The following is a 23339-nucleotide window of genomic DNA, read 5'->3' as shown; positions in this document are numbered from 1 at the left end:
AAACAGCTGAAAGTCTAAATTGATTAAAACCTAGGATTTGCAATGGAGGTTGAAATAATTTTGATTACAACTGTATGTCACATTAACTAGCACTGCCTAGCTGTGAAACTCAAAATGCACCGAGATAAGATACGGCCTTCAAAGGCTTGGAAATTAGCGTACGAGTCTAGGTTGAGCTGTCAAATACCAAGAAATTAAAAAAAAAAAAAAAAAAAATTTAATTGCACTCCCTATCTGAATCATGAAAGTTTAATTTTAGACAGTCCCTTTATGTTTAGCTGCAGTCAGACTCTGCTTGTGGAGGGGCTACACAATTTGGTCTTTGGTCTAACATGAGTAGTCACAATATTCATTTTAAAGAGACACTACAAAGCAGAATTTTAAAATAAATCTTTATTTTTCCCCTGTCAATAACACAAAATATTTACTTTTCACATGAAAGTTTGCAACAATATTTGCATTTAAAGAAAAAGAATTTAACAGAACAAAATTTATTTCAACTGATAAAGGCTTCATCATATCAAACATTTCACCCCCGACGAGTGCAGCAGCAACTCAGATGGGGTTTAGCCATGGAATGGTGCATGCCCATGGTAACCACCAATAGTGTCACAGCCTGTCCCTGAACTCATTACAATAGTCACACAAAACTTCAAGGAGCAGCCATGTGACAGCACTAGACAGACGTTTTAGGGTTAAATCCTAAACTTAACGTTGCTTTAGTTTTCATGCAATAAAGATTTTGCATAGTTTAAACATGGTTTATGAACAAACATTTAGTGGTGTAAATCAGAACTCCTAAACATGGTGCATGTAGCATTATTGCAAATACTCCTCAAGAAGCCTCGCCTATTGCTCTTATACAAGCAGTATGATACTGAGACCTTTTACTCAAGACTTTTGCTGAGAGAAAGTGTTTGGTCCCATCCCTCTGGCAACCAAAGAGTGAACATTATACCTTAACACAATTCTAGCGTTAGTGACACTGAACCCAAAAAATTTCACGATTCAGATAGAGCATGAAATTCTAAGCAACTTTCTAATTTATTCCTATTATCACATTTTCTTCATTCTCTTAGCATCTTTATTTGAAATGCAAGAAAGAAAGTTTAGATGCCAGCCCATTTTGGTGACCAACCTGGGTTGTCCTTGCCGATCGGTTGATAAATTCATCCAACAATAAAAAAAAAAAAGTGCTGTCCAGAGTTCTGAACGAAAGCTTAGATGCCTTTTTCAAATAAAGATAGCAAGAGAAAGAAAAATATTAATAGGAGTAAATTAGAAAGTTGCATGCTCTCTGAATCACGGAAGAAACATTTTGGGTTCAGTGTCCCTTTATGCCATAGTCTAGGACTGAAGATGTACTAAATAGTTAGGATATTGACCACATGGGCTGACATAAGCTTTTATACCAGTCCAAGGATTTCCTTTCCTACATATCCAATGGCAGAGGGCATCCACATAGCAATACATTTAATGACTAGGAAGGTATGGATGCACTCCGATTCCAACTATGGGATTGGCAATTACCAGGAACAATGTCTCAACTTTATTCTACATATGCTTACAGCAACACCCCTGTTTTATAGTTTATTTTAATACCTTACAGCCTCAAGAGTTCCCACTGCAATAGTAACTGCTAGATGCAACATGCTTATCCATTTGTTAATGCGGCCATAATGGGCATATCACAATACAGTGATTGTATCAGCATGGTTAGAATATTGGCCACAGCTGAATGAGCAGAGGGGGGGGGAAGTGGATCCAACTTGGCACCAGTAAGTGCAGCTAAACAAAGCACACCACGCACTGACCTGGGAAGTGTCTGTGCAAGGGGACGCTGACCAGGTCATGCAGACATTGTGCCAGCAACAGGGCAGGCTCAGAGGAACCTCAGGACAGTCAGGGATTGACCTGTACTATATTTTTCCGTAAACATTAAATAAAAAAAAAAAAAAAAAGCAACCTAGAATAGTTGTGCAGACAGGTAGGCTGTAGAGACCCCCCCCTCCCACATTCCTTGTTCAGAAAGCCAATCCCCAGATAAAATCAAGTAACTGGAGTATACTATGCAGTTATAGTAGTTTGGGGGGGGGGGGGAAGCTCTGAAAGATGAACACTGGCTGTTCCAGATGTAAACAGCTGGTAAAAGATATCTAGTAGGACCCTTTGCCTACTAACTGGCATAGTAAGGTCTGATTTAGAAGTCAGAGAGAAGATTCTCTATCTTTCTATACTCCCTGAGAAGACTGATCTTTAAAAGATCACTGCACTAACAGGCTTATCACTTGTGTACAAAATGCATAAATGAAGAACCCACCTGTTGCTTGCAGCACTAAGCTCTGGATTACGTCACAAGAGACTTAATTTAAGGGCTGATTAGGTTAATAGTAATCTCTATTCATCTAGGGCAGCTCCATAGTGTTGTGGTGAAGGGAAGACTGCACTACAACTATGAGTTTTAAAGACTTTATATAGTTGAAAAAACCCAAACCATTACATTTTCATAAGCATCAATATACTTAGCAGAACTGTTATACTACAAATGGAAGTTATCACTGATGCTAGGGCAACACAAAGCCCTAAATACTCAAATGACTGCCAGGGAGACATCCTGTTGTGTGAAGGGGGGGGGAAATCCAAGAACAGCAAACTATCAAACACTAAAGGCAAAATACACCCTGTCTGGAATTGTTTTCTAAAGGAAAAAAAAAAAAAAAGGGGGGGGGGGGAGGAGATGTGACAGGTCAGTGTTCTAGCAATCCGTGAGTGCTATGAAGTTAACAGAGGGTAAGAACTCAGTGATACTGGCTGCTGCGTTACCATTAAGTGTACGGGGATAAAAATACGATTTTATAGAGAGTGTTAAATTGTATTTACCTGAATGGTGTTGAGGTTTAACCCCTGATGTTCTGTATCTCACCCTCAGCAAGCGATACCTGTTGCTCATAGGTTCTCTGTACCCTGGGTGAGCCATTTGTTTAAAGGGGCATTCTATACTTTCCCACCATTCATATTAAATGATCAGCATGTCAATATACAGGTATAACATAAAATTGCTAACACAACTCCCACAGCTACAAGTCTGACAAGAAACTTAACATAAATGCCCTTTTTATATTTAAGCAGTGCCCATAGGCAGGTTAAGCAAAAACCTTTTAATGAACTTAAAAAAAATTCAGCGAGTCCCCTAAAACGCTTTATACATAATGCAGACGGTTAATGTTTGTAAAGGTCTTCTAGAGCTGGAGGGCACATGCTGTGCCAGGCTCTTGTTAAGATAAAGGTGATGTTAAATTTGAACCCTGTACAAGCCAGAGGCAAAACATGTCTGTGCTGCTCTAACAGACGTTTGCTTTTCCCTTGTATCACAGCTGCCCTTAACTGCCCCCCTACATACTGCAAGCTCCCATGCCATTTGCCCCTAGTGTGTCAACTCCTTGCTGCACCAGTGTAATATGGACATCCCCCCCCCCATATTAGAAACAAAAGTTAACCCTCTTAATGCTTTCATTACACTGGATGTCCATTGATAAAGATGGAAGGTTTTCCCTACTCATCCAGTGATCTGTCAATAACAAATTGAGCATGTAGTTTAAAAAAAAAAAGTTTTAAAAGTCTCATATGCATAACAAAGTCCATTTAATGCCCCTTTAAATAGGTTTGTGGAGACTCAGGTCATTAGTAGCTAGCATCAGTCTGATTAACCCCAGAGTATAGGATAGTAACCTGACTGATGCTAAACACTAGAGTACTTGCACTGTACAAGATAGTAACTTGTGTAGCCAGAATACCGCAGGCCTGCACTATAAAAAGGTTAAGTCAGACGGATGAGACGTCTCATACTTTCTTTGGATTCACCACTGATACGGCTCTAGGTCACATGTTAAGACGTTTTGGCCTTGCTCTACAGCACTAAGGATTTGATAGCAACTGCTTAAGTTCGAGCATCAACCCATGCGCATATTACAGTATAACAGTTTAGGAATTGTGCGGTGTATTACTGAAAACACCTTGTGTTTTAAGAGGCCAGAAAGCTGCACTACAGAGTTATAGGTCTTCAGAGAAAGACAAAAGACCCTGCAAGGTCTGTTAAGGCACTTGAGCTAGGCGTAATACTGATCACAATTTGGAATTCTGTGCAGTTATTGAGAACTCTATATTTACAGCTTGGTGTATAATAAACCTAGGCTGATACCAGCCATAGCCCACGCTACATAGAAGCCTTATGTTATGGTCTAGACCTGAGGTTGTTAGGCTTGCAGGGCAAATATGATTTATTTTCATTCATGATAACCCCCCCAGCACCATTGACCCTTGCAGCCAAGGGTTAAAATCAGACAGGTCCTAGGAGTGGAGGTTTGTGTGATCTACAACTGGAGCACAAACTCTGTATTTTGTGTAGTACATACTCACTGGCAATAGTAAATCTGCACATTGACTCATTAACCAACTCAATGCCCCAGCATAGCAACACTTTATTCTATCAAAGCAAGATACTTGCAATACAGACATTTTTACAAGTAAATCACTTTACCAGATGAACCGGCCAGTCAGATCTTCAGTGTAACCCACATGCTTTCAACAGGAAAAGGGACGCTTCACAGATGTGCCCCTCATAATACAGAGGTCATACAGCAGTTACAGAACAAACTTATATAATCCCCTCCCTATAACTAAGCACACAATGCTAACCCCGCTAATACCAGCACATTCATAACTAGAACATAAATATTTACCCGTTACTTACAAAAGAAAACTCTGCTTATAAGATTCCAGCACTAACATTATCCCCTCACCACAAGTCACACAAAATTAACACTTTTGTAACATATTTTTTGCTTTTTGTTTTTATACTGTTTCTGGGTGTATTTTGTTAAGTTATCCTTACAATAAATAACGCAAAAAAATTCACATTTTTATTTTCAATATATATATTTTTTTTTTAAGTTTTTTTTTTTTAATTTTTTTGTTTTTTAAATTAATTTAACCCAAAGGCCTCAAATGGACCATGTTGCAAAGCTTCCAAACCCCATTAAGGAGTGAAAAGTTTCCAGCCTTTACATTTGACCTATACCCCACCAATATTAGGATCAAGTCACATAATGTATGTACCACCAAGTGTTAATACCAGACTCTTAAGAGTCACCTGATGATTTAACTCCTCTGCAGCTGGAGCCTGATTCTGCCCTGCAGACATCAGAATACAGATACCGCTCACCGCGGCTATTTGTTAAACAGCAAAGGTATCACAACAAGGACATTAAAACATAGAACCTGAGCGTAACTGCTACAGCACTTTGTGAGTAACTGACCCAACATTAACATACTGGGATGTCCAGAAGGGCCACAAGGTTCGTAGAGATAAAGGACCAGAGTATGGGGGACTTATAGGTCCGCTTTAGAGTGGTGGAAAAATATATATATAAAAAAAAAAAAAATAAGTCACCACAAAGCTGAACTATCAGGTGCCAGAGATTTACTGGGAAGCCAAGTGCTTAATTCGAAAAAAGTCAAACAAGCTTCCACATGGTCCATACAAGTGCTATTTAACTACAGGGTAACCATGTAGGATAAGACTGGCTGTAGGAAACTGCGGTGTTGGCAATGTAGTAATTACTGAAGTTGGCATCACTGACGTAAGGTGCTGGCTGGTAATAACAGGTGACATTTGTTGCGTTGGGAATAATGTTCTGCTCTGCTAACACACGTAAGGCCAGCAGAGAGATGAGATTGAGAGTCTGCCTACGTTCGTGACCCATAAGACAGACTGTGCTCTCGTTAACAACCCTCCTCAGGATCATCAGATAGTCATATTTGCTTTTTTCTTCACCCATAAAATGATTTTGGAGATAAGACTCCAACTTTCGCTGCTGTTCAAAGATGTCAGAGAAGTCTATAAAGAAGCGGGAGCACATGTAACGTTCCAGGGATTTTATCTGCTCCTTGTCTGCTGGCTTAAAGTCCCGGACAAGCAAGTTACTGTATTTCATGAGACCCCCTCCTCTGATCTCCTCTGGATTTTTTGTAGCAATAAGCTTGTGACGGAGATGGTTCAGAGAATCCTCAAAATCCCCATACATACTCTCTCCAATAACAGTTGGGTGAAAGTGTTCTGACATGGGATTCTCTGAGCAGTCATGGTAAAACAGCAGGGAGTCTAGCACAATTTGGAAGGAGTCCACACTAAACTCAAACTGGCGGCGGATAGAGTTGACAAACTTCAGCTCAATGTTTCTCCCATCTTTGTTGGACAGCGATATCAAGCTCCACCGGTCAGTGTCTGTGAAGACCTTTACTAGTTTCTGGACATAAGCTTCTTTGAGAGTCAGTGGGCTGATTTTCTCTTTGTTTACACCTTCAGGCAAGAAGTTTAAAAGCAAACCAATGACTACATCTTTAACAAGCTGGAACTCCGCCTCAGATGATAAAGTGATACCAAAGATGAGGTCCAAGTCCTTATAGCCCAGGCCATTGTCTTTCACCAGTACATGACTAGCTGCAGAGCCATTGAGCCTGACATCACGTACTTTGATTCCTGCCGCTTCCAGACGGCTACGTGCCATCTGCACTATGTCCTTCAGGGTGATTTCCAGTGTGGGGAAGTTGCCACGTCCATGAATAGGCACCACCTCTGTGAGGAAGCTGTTTAAGCGACTGACTTGCTCCCACGTTAGAACACTGCGGGCTTTTGAAGATCTGTCACTGCTTTCTCCTTTGTCTGCCATAGTAAAGGGTTCTGCTCCAGTACACTATGGAGGAAGAGAATTAAAGTTAGTATTATTCAGGAGACTAAGCGTCTTCTTACAAGATATATAAGCACTTTTTCTAGAGTGGTTAAGACCAACACATAGTTAAAGCCCTTGGTCATTTTAGAGAGGGTTTGCCAATATTAACTGTGCAATCACTTTAAAAGAATGTCTAAAATGTCCAACTACTACAGGATATCTACATGTATGCAGAATAAAGTTCATGTTCTAAGGATTAAGCTGCCTATTAAATGCATTGTGGTTATCAGCTTAAAAATTATCCACATAAATGTTGCAAGCCAATTGGCATTATGATAGTCAGATGGGACAGCAATACTTTGTGCTTTTGAAATTTAAAAAAAAAAAGTTCCTGGGAGAACTCTGATACCTACCAGTTTGTGATTATTTGTATCACTACACACTGAGTACAGCAAATCAGAAGCCACACAGATTACTTAAACTGAATATAGACACTGCTACCTTCACTCAGCCCTGAGAGGTTATGGTGGGCAATGAGCAGCAGGAGTGTACACCTTCTGTTTGACATGATTTTAGGAGTGGGGAAGGGCTGATCGGGTAAGTGGTTATGTTGGGGCCCCTCTACAATTGTGGTACCATATGGGAGCCTCTTGCATTACACTAAAATTAAACAGGAACATCTAGGACAACTTGTGCTTAGAAACCAGTCTACAGACCCAGGCAAAGTACTTTATTACCGTCTCCCAACAAGTAATATGAGCCAACACTGTCAATTACACAGCAATGTTCCTTTTAAAAGGAGGACGTTTTCAAAGTACATCCTGGGTTCAAACCCAAAGTTGCACCAAGGTTGTAGGCTGTAAGCATTATTTAGGCCACGAAGAGGCTTTACCCCCTATTAAAGGCCATTTATAAATAATGGTACAACCAGTGTATGTAGTAAATAGTTATTTGCATTACTGCCTCGTGTCTGTTATAGCAGCTGCACAGAAAGGTCAAATTCACATTTTAGATACATGTAGTTTGTCTGCTAAACATTTGTTTATAACTGGGCAGCACAGGTTACTGTTAGACAAAAAGCAGCTCTACTGTATGCCCCACTGAACTCTGGTGAGCTTGAAGACCACATGCTTATTGCAGAATTTACTCAGCTGTAGTCGCAGCAGAACACGGCCGTCTAATGCTAAAAGTACACAAGACTGGCTAATGTGTTATGCAAGAAATTATTAAACTGTGCAATACTGAAACACTGTCTATGCACTTAACCCCAGCTCCAGAATACTAACGCACTTCTACTTATTGATGCTGGCTGCATCTTGTGATTAACTCAGATGGGTCAGCTATGTCCCAGTTCTGCATTGCTTAAACCCCCCCCACAAAAAAAAAAAAAAAAAAAAAAAAAAAATCTGCGGTGGTGGGATTAACCCTTTGTAGATTTAGTAAAGCAGTTGAACAAGTGCAATAGTAGAAATCGCTAACATTTAAAGGGACAGTCAACACCAGAATTTGTCGTTTAAAAAGAAAGCTGATCCCTTTATTACCCATTCCCCAGTTTTGCATAACCAACACTGTCATAGAAACAGAACAAAAGAGAACAAAGCCAAATTGGTGATGAAAGTAAATTGTTTAAAATTACATGCCCTATTTAATCCATGAAAGTTTTTTGGACTTTACTGTCCCTTTAAGGCTCTCACTTATAGCCGTAAGTAGGTTTGTCAATGCTTGAAAAACTAGAAATACATAAATATATCTCATACTGAAGCCTTCAGCAAACTGGTTGCCCTAGAAGATACACAGCAAATACCAGGCTGTATAACACAAGGTACAAAGGCAGCAAAAAGGAGCCTGAACACATTGTGGCAAGAACTATTAGAGCTACCACTAGTCAGAAAGCCATGACTAACAGGCACGTAGTGTCTACATTCGGTCATGTAGTAAGCACAGGCTTATACAGCCTGACACTAAAACTGAACTAATCCAGGACTCAGCCAGCAGTAGGTTAGCGTGAAGAGCTATATAAAGAGACAGGATATCAGTTTACTACAGAGACAGCTATCATTAGTTCACAAGACGTAATGTACCATGACACATATGTAACAAACTCACGGTGCCTGGATCCAGGCTGGGGCACCCAAAGGACTCTCCTTATGGAGACGAGTTAAAGGGGCATTATGTTATTACAATTCTACTGTGTAGTAATATAATATATATTAAGTTTTAATTAGTAAAACTATAAAGCCCACATGTAGTGCATCATATGACCCTGCAACATGATCCCCTGCACTAGACAATTTATCTTCCTCTAATGAGGCACATCTATGCTCAGTCTGCACAACAATGCTAATTTTACTGACTGTTAAAGGCCACAAAACCCATTGATCTTGCATGCAGTACTTACAGCAGTGCAAAATACATTTAGTGACTGGATTCTATTCAGAGCTTGCTCCTTAACCCTTCCTTGGCCAGCAATGGGTCAATACATATGCAGATTGTCCCACATGTCCCTGTTCCAGCCTGAGCAACAAGTCTGCACAGGTCTGAGCCTGGCACAATGACCAAAACAGTCATTAGGATTGTGCAGATAAGGACAAAAACCTCTGAGACTCTTGTGCCTAATGTTCAGACCAACAGGAATTTGTAAATTAAATGCTCATGTCATAATTTAATAAAAAGAGGGCCAATACAGAGCCAAGTTCTATGCTCCCCTTGTTTAAACCCTTTGGTGGCCACAGCGCTTCAACCCAAGAGATCCACACAAAATCATGTGAACACACTGATCTAGTGAGGGAGCTGCACCATGTCAGGTTAAATAAAACCTTTATTAGACACTGGAGGAGCCCATGACAGCTGTTCCTGCAGCTCGTTCTCCCAGGTAGCTGGTCTTTATCAGCACTAACGGCCCCCGCAGTAGGTAACAGGCCAAGGTTTCACAGCCATATTAAGTGGCATTGCACAACTCAGCTATAGTGCATCAGGTTGCAAGAGGCCTTATGTAAGGTTGTTACCCTGACACCGGACAGCTGTCTGCACCTAGCCAGTTAACAGTCGGCTCTGAACTCAGCTGTAAAGCAGTTTATTGCTAATGAAACAGCAGTTTGCATCAGCTAGGCAAATGACTGCATACTTCTGAGATAGATATGACCTCCATGCTAGGGGGTACATTCCTTTTCTAGGTCTGGTGAGACCAGCAGGGAAGCTCTCCTAGAACTACTGGACAGACCCAGAAGTAGTGATCTACAGCACTGCCATCCTTGATCCTCAGCGTATTATTGGAAGCGTATGATGTTTACACCAAAGCACGGACAGAAACAGTCTAGGGCATTTAAATCCCAATATGATCATCATGTAGGATAAACCTTAAAGGCATGAAGCCCAAAAAAAAAAAAACATGCAGGTATCTGATGAATCAGCAGGTGAGCAATCTGTCAACTCCCACACAGCCATTTAAAGGGATAGTAAAGTCCAATTTTTTTTTTTTAAAAAAAACCCCATCATGATTCAGATAGGGTAAATTTTAAGCAACTTTATAATTTACTTTTATCAAATTTGCTTTGTTCTCATATTATTAATTAAAAGTTAGAGGTAGGCTCATATGCTAATTTCTAAGCCGTTGAAGGCCACCTCTGCATTTGAGGGTTTTTCAACACTAGAGGGCATTAGTTCATGCGTTTCATATAGATAAAACTGCTCATGCATGTTAAGTTATTTAAAGGGATATGAAACCCAATATTATTCTCTCGATTTATAAAGAGCGTGTAATTTTAAACAACTTTCTAATATAACTATATTATCCAATTTGCTTCATTCTATTTATATTCTTTGCTGAAAAACATATCTAGCTAGGCTCGGTGGCTGCACATAGATGCCTCGTGTGATGGGCTCACGGTATACGTTGCTATTTCTTCAACAAAGGACATCTAAAGAATGAAGCCAATTAGATCATAGAAGTAAGTTGTAATGTTGTTTGAAATTGTATTCTCTATCTGAATCATGAAATAATTTTTTTTAGGTTTAGAGTCCCTTTAAGAGTCAGCACTAATCGGCTGAAATGCAAGTCTGTCAAGAGATCTGAGATAAGGAGGCAGTCAGAGGCTTAGATACAAGGTAATTACAGAGGTAAAAAGTATATTTCTATAAAAGTGTTGGTTATGCAAAACTGGGAAATGGCAAATAAAGGGATTATCTTTTTAAAGAAAAACATTGTTGTTTACTAGCCCTTTAATGCATTATACAGACACAAATTGTGTTCATTTAAACAATGGCTCTGCAAGCCAATATGGGAACTGGCTAAACCACCATTACATTATCTGTGCTTTATTTCAGACACTCAAACTAGGACTGTCCTTAGTCCGGTAGTTTGGAAAGACTGGGTGTTACCAGTCCAAACCACTCACATATGGGGGGGGGGGGGGGTTATAATTTACATAAATGATCAGATTGCTCACCTGTGCCAGCTGCCCCAGAAATGCCATCTGAGACTCACCATTCTGACAAATGGCACGGAGCCACTCATTAAGACTAGTTCATTTGCTGGTACAACAGTTACATATTTGGGGAGATATCAGGGCAGCCAGCTGGTGTTTTGCAGTACTTTTGGCCTATATGACACCCTAGCAGTACAGCACAGGAACCTGTACACTGTCATTAAATCATTTACAGAGCTTCATGACAGGACTCTGCACAGCAGCTGCTTCTGTCCTGGGAATATGCATCAGTGTGAAGCCCACCATGTATAAAGTAATCTTATGCAGAACATTCCCTTTTTAGGAGGGGGGGATAAACACAGCCATAAAGCAGCAAGCTATGTTTTAGCCCAGGCTACCTAGTTACAGCAATATTGCCCACCCCTGTGTACAAGCTTGTAAAGTCATTCCTATTTAATGCAGCAGATGAGTGGGATCTGGCATGTGATCTTGTGCCCATCTGGAGATCCTGGGAACCATTTTTACTGTATTGTGAATGAAGAGTATTAGAGGAAAGGCAAATCCCGCCCGCAACACTGAAACCGGCCACCTGGTGCAACTGCACTATAGCCAGCTGCTTTCCGAGTATCTTGCTGCACAGCGTCTACGTCAGCACAGGGCTAACAGATGTTCACACACACAATATGCTGGCACTGTAGGATTAATGTATTTAACTCACTAATGCCATTTGTTAAAAGGAACAAACTAAAAAAGGTCACAACAAAAAGATTCATTATATATAAAAACTTGTGTAATATAGGTTTGTATTAATAAACCGATGTAACTTTATTTTATGCAGACAGAAGTGCATGTTTGTTAAAAGTGGTCCTTAATGGCCGATTGCGAAGAAAAATATATATCTGCTATTGGTGGGCAAAACCTCTGCTCTCAGAAAATCCATTTTACAAATACTTTGCAGCCTAACAGGTGATAAAGGCACAGAGTTAAAAAGCCATTAACGATTTACTCAGAGCATCAACTGAGTTGTGAGGGACCACATGGGGACTCCACTTTCTTTGTGCCCCAGTAAGCGCATCAGCTCTGTAACTAAAGATCATTTGAACAGCAAGAATCTCCTTCAGGAGAGTTTGTGGCACCTCTGTCACTTCTTGTTCCAATAAGCAGATGTTGTATAGATCCCTACTGGTAACAAACTACAGAGTTGGTCACTAAACAGCACTACTACCTTAGTGCAGCAGGGCCGAAAGCAGCACGATGACTGAGCAAACTGCATCAGCAAATAACAGCAGTGTGACGCCCGGCCCTATGCCACCAGTCAGCGAGACCCCACTGCAGCACACTGGCATTACTATATAACCCATATAGAGAAGACACTAGTGCCACACAGGACTTGCTATATACACTGCATCAGCAAATACCAGCAGTGTGACGCCCAATGCCACCAGTCAGTGAGACCCCTCTGCAGCACACTGGCATTACTATATAACCCATATAGAGAAGACACTGCCACACAGGACTTGCTATATACACTGCATCAGCAAATACCAGCAGTGTGACGCCCTATGCCACCAGTCAGCGAGACCCCTCTGCAGCACACTGGCATTAATATATAACCCATATAGAGAAGACACTAGTGCCACAGGACTTGCTATATACACTGCATCATATTCCAGCACAATAAGTCTCATCTCTGCCACAAGGGGAAACAAAGTTACTGACGCTGCTCAGTTTTACACTTGTCAAGTGTTACTGCTTTTGTCCCCACATACAGCACACAGTGAGCCTGCACAAGGCAATAGGTGCACAGTGAAGGTTTCTATTGCAGCATTACACGAGTGAGGGAAGCCAGCTATATATAGTGTGGCAGGATGCCAGCCTTCCTGGCCTCTGCTAATAAGGGCAAGGTGCTCCCCAGCAGCTGGAAGACCATTGTTTGAATACCTGGCAGTCCCAGCCAGGCAGAGGGGAAAGCAACTTATTACAGGAGCAATTACTGGTCTGCACCCTAACAGCCCCAGGCAGAGGGGAAGTAACGTATCACAGGAGCAATTACTGGTCTGCACCCTAACAGCCCCAGGCAGGCAGAGGGGAAGTAACGCATCACAGGAGCAATTACTGGTCTGCACCCTAACAGCCCCAGCCAGAGGGGAAGTAACGCATCACAGGAGCAATTACTGGTCTGCACCCTAACAGCCCCAGCCAGAGGGGAAGTAATGTATCACAGGAGCAATTACTGGTCTGCACCCTAACAGCCCCAGCCAGGCAGAGGGGAAGTAATGCATCACAGGAGCAATTACTGGCCTGCACCCTAACAGCCCCAGCCAGAGGGGAAGTAATGTATCACAGGAGCAATTACTGGTCTGCACCCTAACAGCCCCAGCCAGGCAGAAAGGAAGTAACGTATCACAGGAGCAATTACTGGTCTGCACCCTAACAGCCCCAGCCAGCCAGAGGGGAAGTAATGCATCACAGGAGCAATTACTGGCCTGCACCCTAACAGCCCCAGCCAGAGGGGAAGTAATGTATCACAGGAGCAATTACTGGCCTGCACCCTAACAGCCCCAGCCAGGCAGAGGGGAAGTAATGCATCACAGGAGCAATTACTGGCCTGCACCCTAACAGCCCCAGACAGGGAGAGGGGAAGTAACGCATCACAGGAGCAATTACTGGTCTGCACCCTAACAGCCCCAGCCAGGCAGAGGGGAAGTAATGCATCACAGGAGCAATTACTGGCCTGCACCCTAACAGCCCCAGACAGGGAAAGTAACGCATCACAGGAGCAATTACTGGCCTGCATCCTAACAGCCCCAAACAGGGAGAGGGGAAGTAACGCATCACAGGAGCAATTACTGGTCTGCACCCTAACAGATCAGACATTTAGTAACCAGTCCTGTCTAACTTGATATAGTGCAACACTTCAGGGTTTCTACACTAAAGCTTATTGCATATGTGCAGCTGCCGTACCTAAACGTTACGTATCCTGCTTGTAATGCAATTAAAGAATTTGAGGACTTCAGTGATGGGCAAATTTGATAATAGAAGTAAACTATAAATTTGCTTTATTGCGTGCCCTGTTTAAGTCTTAGAAAGGGCACGCAATAGCAAATTTATAGTTTACTTAATTCTCTTGGTATCAGTTTAAGGAGCAGTAATAAAATACTGGGAGCTAGCTGAGCAAATGTCAAGCATATAGGTCCTGCCACTGATCAGCAGCTAGTTCCCTGCAGTACATTGCTGCCTACCAATGTATGCGTGTCAAGATACCAGAGATCAAGCAAATAGAGGTACATTTTATTTAATAACATCCACTGAACCATGCAAATTTAATTTTGACTTTAATCCTTTTAACACCTTAACAGCCAAAACGTACAGGGTACATCACTAGTCCATAAGTGGTTAACTGAAAATGATGAAGTGTGGCAGCTCCCTGCCCAAGCTATCACCATTCTGAGAATTGTAAGTGCATAAGTCCAGCCCTGCTACATATCTGTCCCTATGGGCCATCAGCAGGGGATTGTAAAACTACACATGGTTTGGCAACAGGGGGTAATCATTTTAGTAAATCCAGTCTGACTCCTGCAAATAAGTGGTTAAGAGTGTGGTGCCAACTAAAAACTGCAACACGTAGTGTCAATGCATTTAGACTGTTTTACATGTTGCTGTTTATGCAGTTACAATACATAAGAATAATTGAGAGATTAGATATAGATCCTTTTAAAGGAATATGAAACCCATACTCTCATAATCCAGATAGGGCTTACAATTTTAAGATAACAGCAAATTGACTTGGTATGTCAGACAGTAGGGGCATATGCCAAGGAGCAGGACCATTTCTGGAACACTATTTGGCAGCAGTTCTGCAAGACCACTAGATAGCAGCACTATTTCCTGCCATGTAGTGCTCTAGATGCTACCTAGGTATCTTCATGGGATATCAATATCATGGGAATGAAGCAACTTCAATAACAGAAGTAAATTGGGAACTTTTTAAAAATGGCATATTATGTCTGAATCACAAGAAAACATCTCATATCCCTTTAATGTCATGTGGTAGAAACAATCGTCAAATATTCAGATTAAAAGGTCATTAGTCAGACTGCGGCAGCCCCCTGGTTTAACATCTGGAATATCCAATGAGTCACAAATTATAAAAAGTGTAAATCTCTCCAAATCATCATCAAGGAACAAACTGGTCTCATTTTAAAGTAGGTCACAAAACTAACCTATTTAAAGTCAGTCGCCTGAAGGAAAGGCTTTGTCAGCTTACAACCTGGTCGTGCCTCCAGTCAGAAAATTTGTCACATCACATTTCTGTCCCCTCCTGTCACTGCTTAGTTACAGACTAAATATTGTCCTTTTAGAAACATTTCCACCCAACTAAGAGCAGGTTTAATTCCAGACTGCTCAGTAGCTGGAGAAGAGGTCACTGATGCATGTGCAGATGTCACAGCAGATTTACTATAGACCAGAGCTCATCACTTATGCACAAGCAAAGCAATCTCAGTATCCCATCAGCCAATAAGTGCATGTGAGACAAGCTCTGGCACACATCTCAGTTTATTATGGGGGTTATAAAAAGCCAGTGAAAGAGATAAGTCCCCTGAACAAGGTAATCACAGGTGGGGGCTTCACCAGCAGAAGTCAGAAATAGATTGATGTGGGACATTAAGTCACTAAATGTTAAACAAAATGACCCCTTTATTAGCCATCTGCTACAATTTCTCACTAGCCTAGAGCAAGTATCCAGCACTAGGGACACTGACTGCAGGCTCCATATGGTTATTCTGACAGCAAGTCAGTACCACTGCTTTATAGGACTAGATCAGACTATATACATATGCTCCTCTTGTTATATATACACCCAAGTAACTAACCTGGTAGGTGCTGATAAAAGGTTAACCTATGCTTCTTTTATCTAGAAAAAAAAAAGTTTGTTACTAACAAAAAAAAAAAGTGCAATACGCTCAAGCCTGTGGGACCTGCACAGCTCTACACTACATAAAGTTAAACCTCAGAACAAAAAACTTTGTATTAACACCCTGGTGACCAGAGGGTGCTGTGCCTCACTAGCAGGCACCAAGAGGTTAATATTAGTTACCACCCCGCACAGAAAGCTCTCACACTCACCTGGACTGTCAAGTCAATCACGGACGCAGGATGCCAAGTACCGATAACTAAATGAGACTCCAGCTAAAGCTAACTGACTACAGGCTGAGCGCTAGCTGCTTATTTATACTGACACGTCACCTCACCGTCATAGCATGGGGTGTCCTTCCGCCGCTCATTTACTGGATACTACACAAGGTGCCCGGGCCACAGGATTATAACGTGAGTGGGGGCCGACTGAAGAGTGACAAACGACAGCAGAGGCTATCCCGGCGTATGTCCCCACAGGTGACCCGCTGCTCCTGGGAACTTTTTGACCTGAGTAACTATATTGTGAGATCATTACGCCACGGTTTATAGGCTGTGTGATTGGCTGTCTGCGATGAATGGTTACTAGGAGACGTTATGCAGTAGGCGGGGCGCTATCTAACCTCTATACTAGCTGCGTGTGAACGGAGAGGTGACGACTGCAGAGTAACTTGTTATAGGGCAAATGGCCTATAAATATAATAATATGTAATAGTAATAATAACTAATAATATAATAATAATATAATAATAATATGTAATAATAATATGTAATAGTAATAATAACTAATAATAATAACTACTAATAATAATAATAATATGTAATAATAATAACTACTAATATAATAATATGTAATAATAATATGTAATAATAATATGTAATAGTAATAATAACTAATAATATAATAATAATATGTAATAATAATATGTAATAGTAATAATAACTAATAATATAATAATAATATGTAATAATAATATGTAATAATAATAATAACTACTAATATAATAATATGTAATAATAATATGTAATAATAATATGTAATAGTAATAATAACTAATAATATAATAATAATATGTAATAGTAATAATAACTACTAATATAATAATATGTAATAATAATATGTAATAGTAATAATAACTAATAATATAATAATAATATGTAATAGTAATAATAACTAATAATATAATAATATGTAATAATAATATGTAATAGTAATAATAACTAATAATATAATAATAATATGTAATAATAATAATAACTACTAATATAATAATATGTAATAATAATATGTAATAATAATATGTAATAGTAATAATAACTAATAATATAATAATAATATGTAATAGTAATAATAACTACTAATATAATAATATGTAATAATAATATGTAATAGTAATAATAACTAATAATATAATAATAATATGTAATAGTAATAATAACTAATAATATAATAATATGTAATAATAATATGTAATAGTAATAATAACTAATAATATAATAATAATATGTAATAGTAATAATAACTAATAATATAATAATAATATGTAATAATAATATGTAATAGTAATAATAACTAATAATATAATAATAATATGTAATAATAATATGTAATAGAATAATAACTAATAATATAATATGTAATAGTAATAATAACTAATAATATAATAATAACTACTATTAATAATAATAATAATAATGATAATAATATGTAATAATAATAATAATAATATGTAATAGTAATAATAACTAATAATATAATAATAATATGTAATAATAATATGTAATAGTAATAATAACTAATAATAATAACTACTACTACTAATAATAATAATATGTAATAATAATAATAACTACTAATATAATAATATGTAATAATTATATGTAATAATAATATGTAATAGTAATAATAACTAATAATATAATAATATGTAATAATAATATGTAATAGTAATAATAACTAATAATATAATAATAATATGTAATAGTAATAATAACTAATAATATAATAATAACTACTATTAATAATAATAATAATAATGATAATAATATGTAATAATAATAATAATAATAATAAACTAATGATATAATAATAATAATATTAGTAATATGTAAGTAATAATAATATGTAATAGTAATAATTAATAATATAATAATAATATGTAATAGTAATAATAACTAATAATAATAGTAATATAATAATAATAATAATAATAATAATATGTACTAATAATAACTACTACTAATAATAATGATAATAGTAATAATAATAATAATAATAATGTTAATAATATGTAAGTAGTAATAATAATTTATTATTTCTAAAATATTTTACCAGGAAGGATACATTGAGATTTCTCTCATTTTCAAGTATGTCCTAGGTCCACAAAACATTGCATTGTTACAATAGGGTACAATAAAATACAGAAACAATAATAATACACAATATATGCAAAATTTAACATAGAACTGGTAGGAAATATATAATCAACCATGACAGGTGCATTCTGTTTTGAGATATGTAGAGAGGGATCTCTTAAAGGATATGAGGCTTGGGGAAGGTTTGAAAGTGTGCGGGAGGTCGTTCCATAATTGTGCTCTGTAGGAAAAGGAGGATTGCGCTGCTTTCTTTTTGTATTGAGGCAAGCTAAATAATGTGCTGGTACTGGATCGGAGGTTATAGGAGGTGGGAACAGCAGGGGAGAGCATTCTGCTCAGGTAGGGTGGGAGCTTCCCAGAAAGGCTCTTAAACACAAGGCAGGAAAGATGGAGGGTGCGTCTGGATTCCAGCGATAGCCAGTTTAGTTCTTTTAGCATGTCACAATGGTGGGTCCTGTAGTTACATTGTAGCACAAAGCGGAAGAACGAATTATACAATGTATTAAGGTGAGTTTGCGGTGCAGGTGCATATACTACATCCCCATAATCCATGATTGGCATCAGCATTTGCTGTACAATCTTTTCCTTTACTGTAGGGCTGAGGCAAGATATGTTTCTGTACAGGGCACCTAGTTTTGGATAAAGTTTAGATGCAAGTTTTTCTATGTGGAGGCCAAAAGATAGATTGGAGTCTAACAACATACCCAAGTATTTGAAAGAGTGGACTGCGGTCAGCGTGCAATTGGATTTTGTTTTGATGCGAAGATGGGAATTTTGTAGGTTGTGTATTTTAGGTCCCGTTCCAAAGATCATTGTGACAGTTTTGTCAGTGTTTAGGAAGAGTTTGTTTTTTGAGATCCACTTTTCTATCTCTGTGAACTGGTCTTGGAGCACTGCTTCAAGCTGCGGTAGATCGGAATTGTTTGCATAGATAGCCGTGTCATCTGCATACATGTGTACAGTTGAGGATTTGCAGACATTAGGGAAATCATTTATAAATACTGTGAATAGTAGGGGGCCGAGAATGGAACCTTGGGGAACACCACACGTGACTGGGAGAGGGAGGGAGTCGCTGTCAGAAATGGAGACATATTGTAATCGATCCGATACATATGATCGAAAACAGGTTAGCGGACGATCAGCATTACCAGAGTTTTTTAGTTTGAGCAGTAGTACGTCATAGTCTACTGTGTCAAAGGCCTTTGCAAAATCAAGGAAAATAGCTCCAGTTAGGGCTCCTTGTTCCATGCCAGTTTGGATGTCGTTGCAAACTTTTAGGAGGGCAGTTGTAGTGGAGTGATTCGGTCTAAAACCTGATTGATCAGGGGTCAGATAGTTAGATTGTTGGTAATACTCACATAGTTGCGTATGGACGCACTTTTCTAAGATTTTTGACAATACTGGGAGCAAAGATATTGGCCGATAATTAGAAACCAAGGTTATAATAATAACTATTACTACTAATAATAATGATAATAATAATATGTAAAAGTAATAATAACTAATGATAATAACATGTAATAGTAATAATAATAACATAATAATATGTAATAGTAATAATAACTAATGATAATAATGATGATAATAATAATAGTAATAATAACTACTACTAATAATAATAATCATATAATAATATGTAATAATAATAACTACTAATACTACTACTAATAATAATAATTATAATATGTAATATTAATAACTAATAATAATATGAAATAGTAATAATAATATGTAATAGTAATAATAACTGATAATAATATACAGCCAGTATATTACTATATATATATATTATATTATTATATACAAGTTTTGCGTTATGGCTGGCTCGCTAATTACTTGTACGTTATTTTCACTGCTCACCTTTCATAGCACTGCTATTACAGGTTTGCAAAATAATGGCTTGTGCGGGCGATATGGTTGCGTTGAGCTCCATGCTTCTCCCAAATAAAAGAAGTGTTTTGACGTGCTCGTGCACGATTTCCCCATAGACATCAATGGGGAGAGCCGACTAAAAAAAAAGCCTCACACCTGCGATCGCGGAATGAAAAGCTCCGTAACACAGCCCCATTGATGTCTATGGGGGAAAAAAAATGTATGTTTAAACTAGGGTTGCACCGATACCATTTTTCTAAGACCAAGTACAAGTACCGATACTTTTTTTCAAATACTCACCGATACCAATTACCGATGCAATTGGGTTGTAGGGTGCCTATATAACTGATAAATCTGACATTTGTATTTAATACAAAGTAATATAATTTAATTCTGAAAATAATATTGGGGAAGGAGTATTCTACTGACTCAACAGAAAATATGGCTGGTCTTCATATTTTTCCAGGGCTGCTTTTTATTCCCAGTCCAGCCCTGGCTAAGGGTGTTCCTCAGAGTACAGTATATTTTGAGCATAATTGTGCAAGATGAGAGGCTTCCAGCTGTAAAGTAGAAGCTTTTAAAGAACTGCTCTGACGTAGAAAAATACAAATAACAGCAATTTGTATTGGCAGAACAGAAGTGAACAATTTTTAGTTAAGTCTCCACTCCAGCTTAAAATGAAATGGGAACATACAGTTTGAGAAACACCACAAGATGGCATATGGGTAGGAATTGGAGGTATCGGTTTAAGTATCGGTGCATTTGCATGAGTACAAGTACTCATGCAAATACTTGGTATCGGCACCGATACGATACTAGTTTCGGTATCGGTGCAACCCTAGTTTAAACCTAACACCCTAACATAAACCCAGAGTCTAAACACCCCTAATCTGCCGCCCCTAACATCACCGCCACCTACATTACACTTATCCACCCCAATGTCGCCGCCACCTACATAAATTTATTAACCCCTAATCTGCCGCCCCTACCTACAGTTATTAACCCCTAATCTGCCGCCCCCAATGTCGCCGCTGCCACTATACTAAAGTTATTAACCCCTAAACCTCTGACCTCCCACATCACTAACACTAAATAAATATATTAACCCCTAATGTAACCCTAAGTTTAACCCTAACGTAACCCTAACCTTAACACCCCCTAACTTTAACATAATTAAAATAATTCTAAATAAAACTTGTGTAACTCAGGTTAGGTTTTATTTTACAGGTAAATGTGTATTTATTTTAACTAGGTAGCTAGTAAATAGTTAATAACTATTTAGTAACTATTCTACCTAGTTAAAATAAATACAAACTTAGCTGTGAAATAAAAATAAAATGTAAGATAGCTACAATGTAACTATTAGTTATTTTGTAGCTAGCTTAGGCTTTATTTTACAGGTAAGTATGTACAGGTAGCCCTCAGTTTATGCCGGGGTTAGGTTCCAGAATGAATGGTTGTAAATCGAAACCGTTGTAAATTGAAATCCAGTTTATAATGTAATTCAATGGGAAGTGAGGGAGTTAGGTTCCAGGCCCTTCTCAAAATTGGCATAAGTAACACCTAATTTATTATTTTTAAAGCTTTGATATGAAGACTTTGAATGCTAAACAGCATTATAAACCTAATAAAATAATCACACAACACAGAATATATAATTAAACTAAGTTAAATGAACAAGTACATTTGCTAAACAGCATTATAAACCTAATAAAATAATCACACAACACAGACTTGCATTTTTCTGCAATCAGTTCTTTCTATGCATTCCAATCTGGACTGATTTATAGAGAGGAAGATCTTGTTCCTTTGCAAGCTGCTCGATAGCTCAGGTCTGGTTAAACTGATTAATTTCAGCTTGCTTGGCTTGCATATCTTTGCTGCAACACAAGCGGACAGCTCCACCTACTGGCTATTTTAATCAATGCACTGCTTCTCAATGCTTTTCAATAGCAGTCACATGACTGAAAAAAAGGTTGTTATTCTGAAACGGTGCAAATTGAACCGTTGTAAACCGAGGGCTACCTGTATTTAGTTTTAAATAGGAATTATTTAGTTAATGATAGTATGTTTTATTTAGATTTATTTTAATTATATTTAAGTTAGAGGGTGTTAGGGTTAGGATTACGTTAGGGTTAGGTTTAGGGGTTAATAGGTTTATTATAGCAGTGGTGTAGGCGGACGGCAAATTAGGGGGTTAATAATATTTGGGGGTTAATAGGTTTGTTATAGTGGCGATGATGTCGGGTAGCGGCGGAATAGTGGTTAATTATTTTATTATAGCGTTTGCGATGTGGGAGGGCCTCGGTTTTGGGGTTAATAGGTAGTTTATGGGAGTTATTGTACTTTTTAACAGTTTAGTTATGAATTTTATGCTACAGCTTTGTAGCGTAAAATTCATAACTACTGACTTTAGATGGTGGTACAGATCTTGTCATTTTAGGCTGTACCGCTCACCTTTTGGCCTCACAGCAAAACTCGGCGCTATGGGAGTCCCATTAAAAAAGGACTCTTCTTAAAGTGCGGTACTGACGTTGCGTGACGGCCAAAAAAGTGTGCGGTACAGCTATTCTGACAAGACTTGTAATAATAATATGTAATAGTTATACTAACTAAAAATAATAATGATAATACTAATATGTAATAGTAATATTAACTAATAATAATAATGATGATAATAATAATATGTAATAGTAAAAATAACTAATAATAATGATGATAATAATATGTAACATTAATAATAACTAATAATAATAGCAATAATAATCAAATTGATCTTGAAAGCTAATAACAATTACTTAAAATAATTGATAATTAATCTAAGTAATAATTATAGCAGTAATAATTGGTAATAATACTAATAATTAACAATACTAATAAATCATTTTAATTGATAGTGTAATAACTAATAGTAATAGCAATACTAATAATAATTGATAATTAATATAAGTAATAATAATAATGGATAATAATACTAATACATAATAATAATTGATAGTAATAGCAATAATAATAATCATAATAA

General features: G+C 37.9%; 1 protein-coding gene across 2 annotated transcripts; it reads right to left on the bottom strand.

The window, feature by feature from the left end:
• Nucleotides 1-375: 375 nt before the first annotated feature.
• On the bottom strand, nt 376-16342 carry TENT5C (terminal nucleotidyltransferase 5C). Of its 2 annotated transcripts, none has more exons than XM_053705765.1 (2): nt 16280-16342; nt 376-6752 (listed from the first exon to the last, which is right to left on the bottom strand). In XM_053705765.1, the coding sequence occupies exon 2, from the start codon at nt 6726-6728 to the stop codon at nt 5550-5552; it is 1179 nt and encodes a 392-aa protein (XP_053561740.1). In that variant the 5' UTR covers nt 6729-6752; nt 16280-16342; the 3' UTR covers nt 376-5549. The 2 variants fall into 2 exon arrangements, with proteins under 2 accessions (XP_053561740.1, XP_053561741.1); XM_053705766.1 differs by lacking the exon at nt 16280-16342 and adding an exon at nt 7142-7260.
• Between the last annotated feature and the right edge of the window lie 6997 nt (nt 16343-23339).

Source organism: Bombina bombina, chromosome 3 (genome assembly GCF_027579735.1).
Source record: "Bombina bombina isolate aBomBom1 chromosome 3, aBomBom1.pri, whole genome shotgun sequence".
Classification (NCBI taxonomy): domain Eukaryota; kingdom Metazoa; phylum Chordata; class Amphibia; order Anura; family Bombinatoridae; genus Bombina; species Bombina bombina.
Note: the sequence above shows the minus strand (reverse complement) of the source record. Positions and strands in the feature narration are given on the sequence as shown.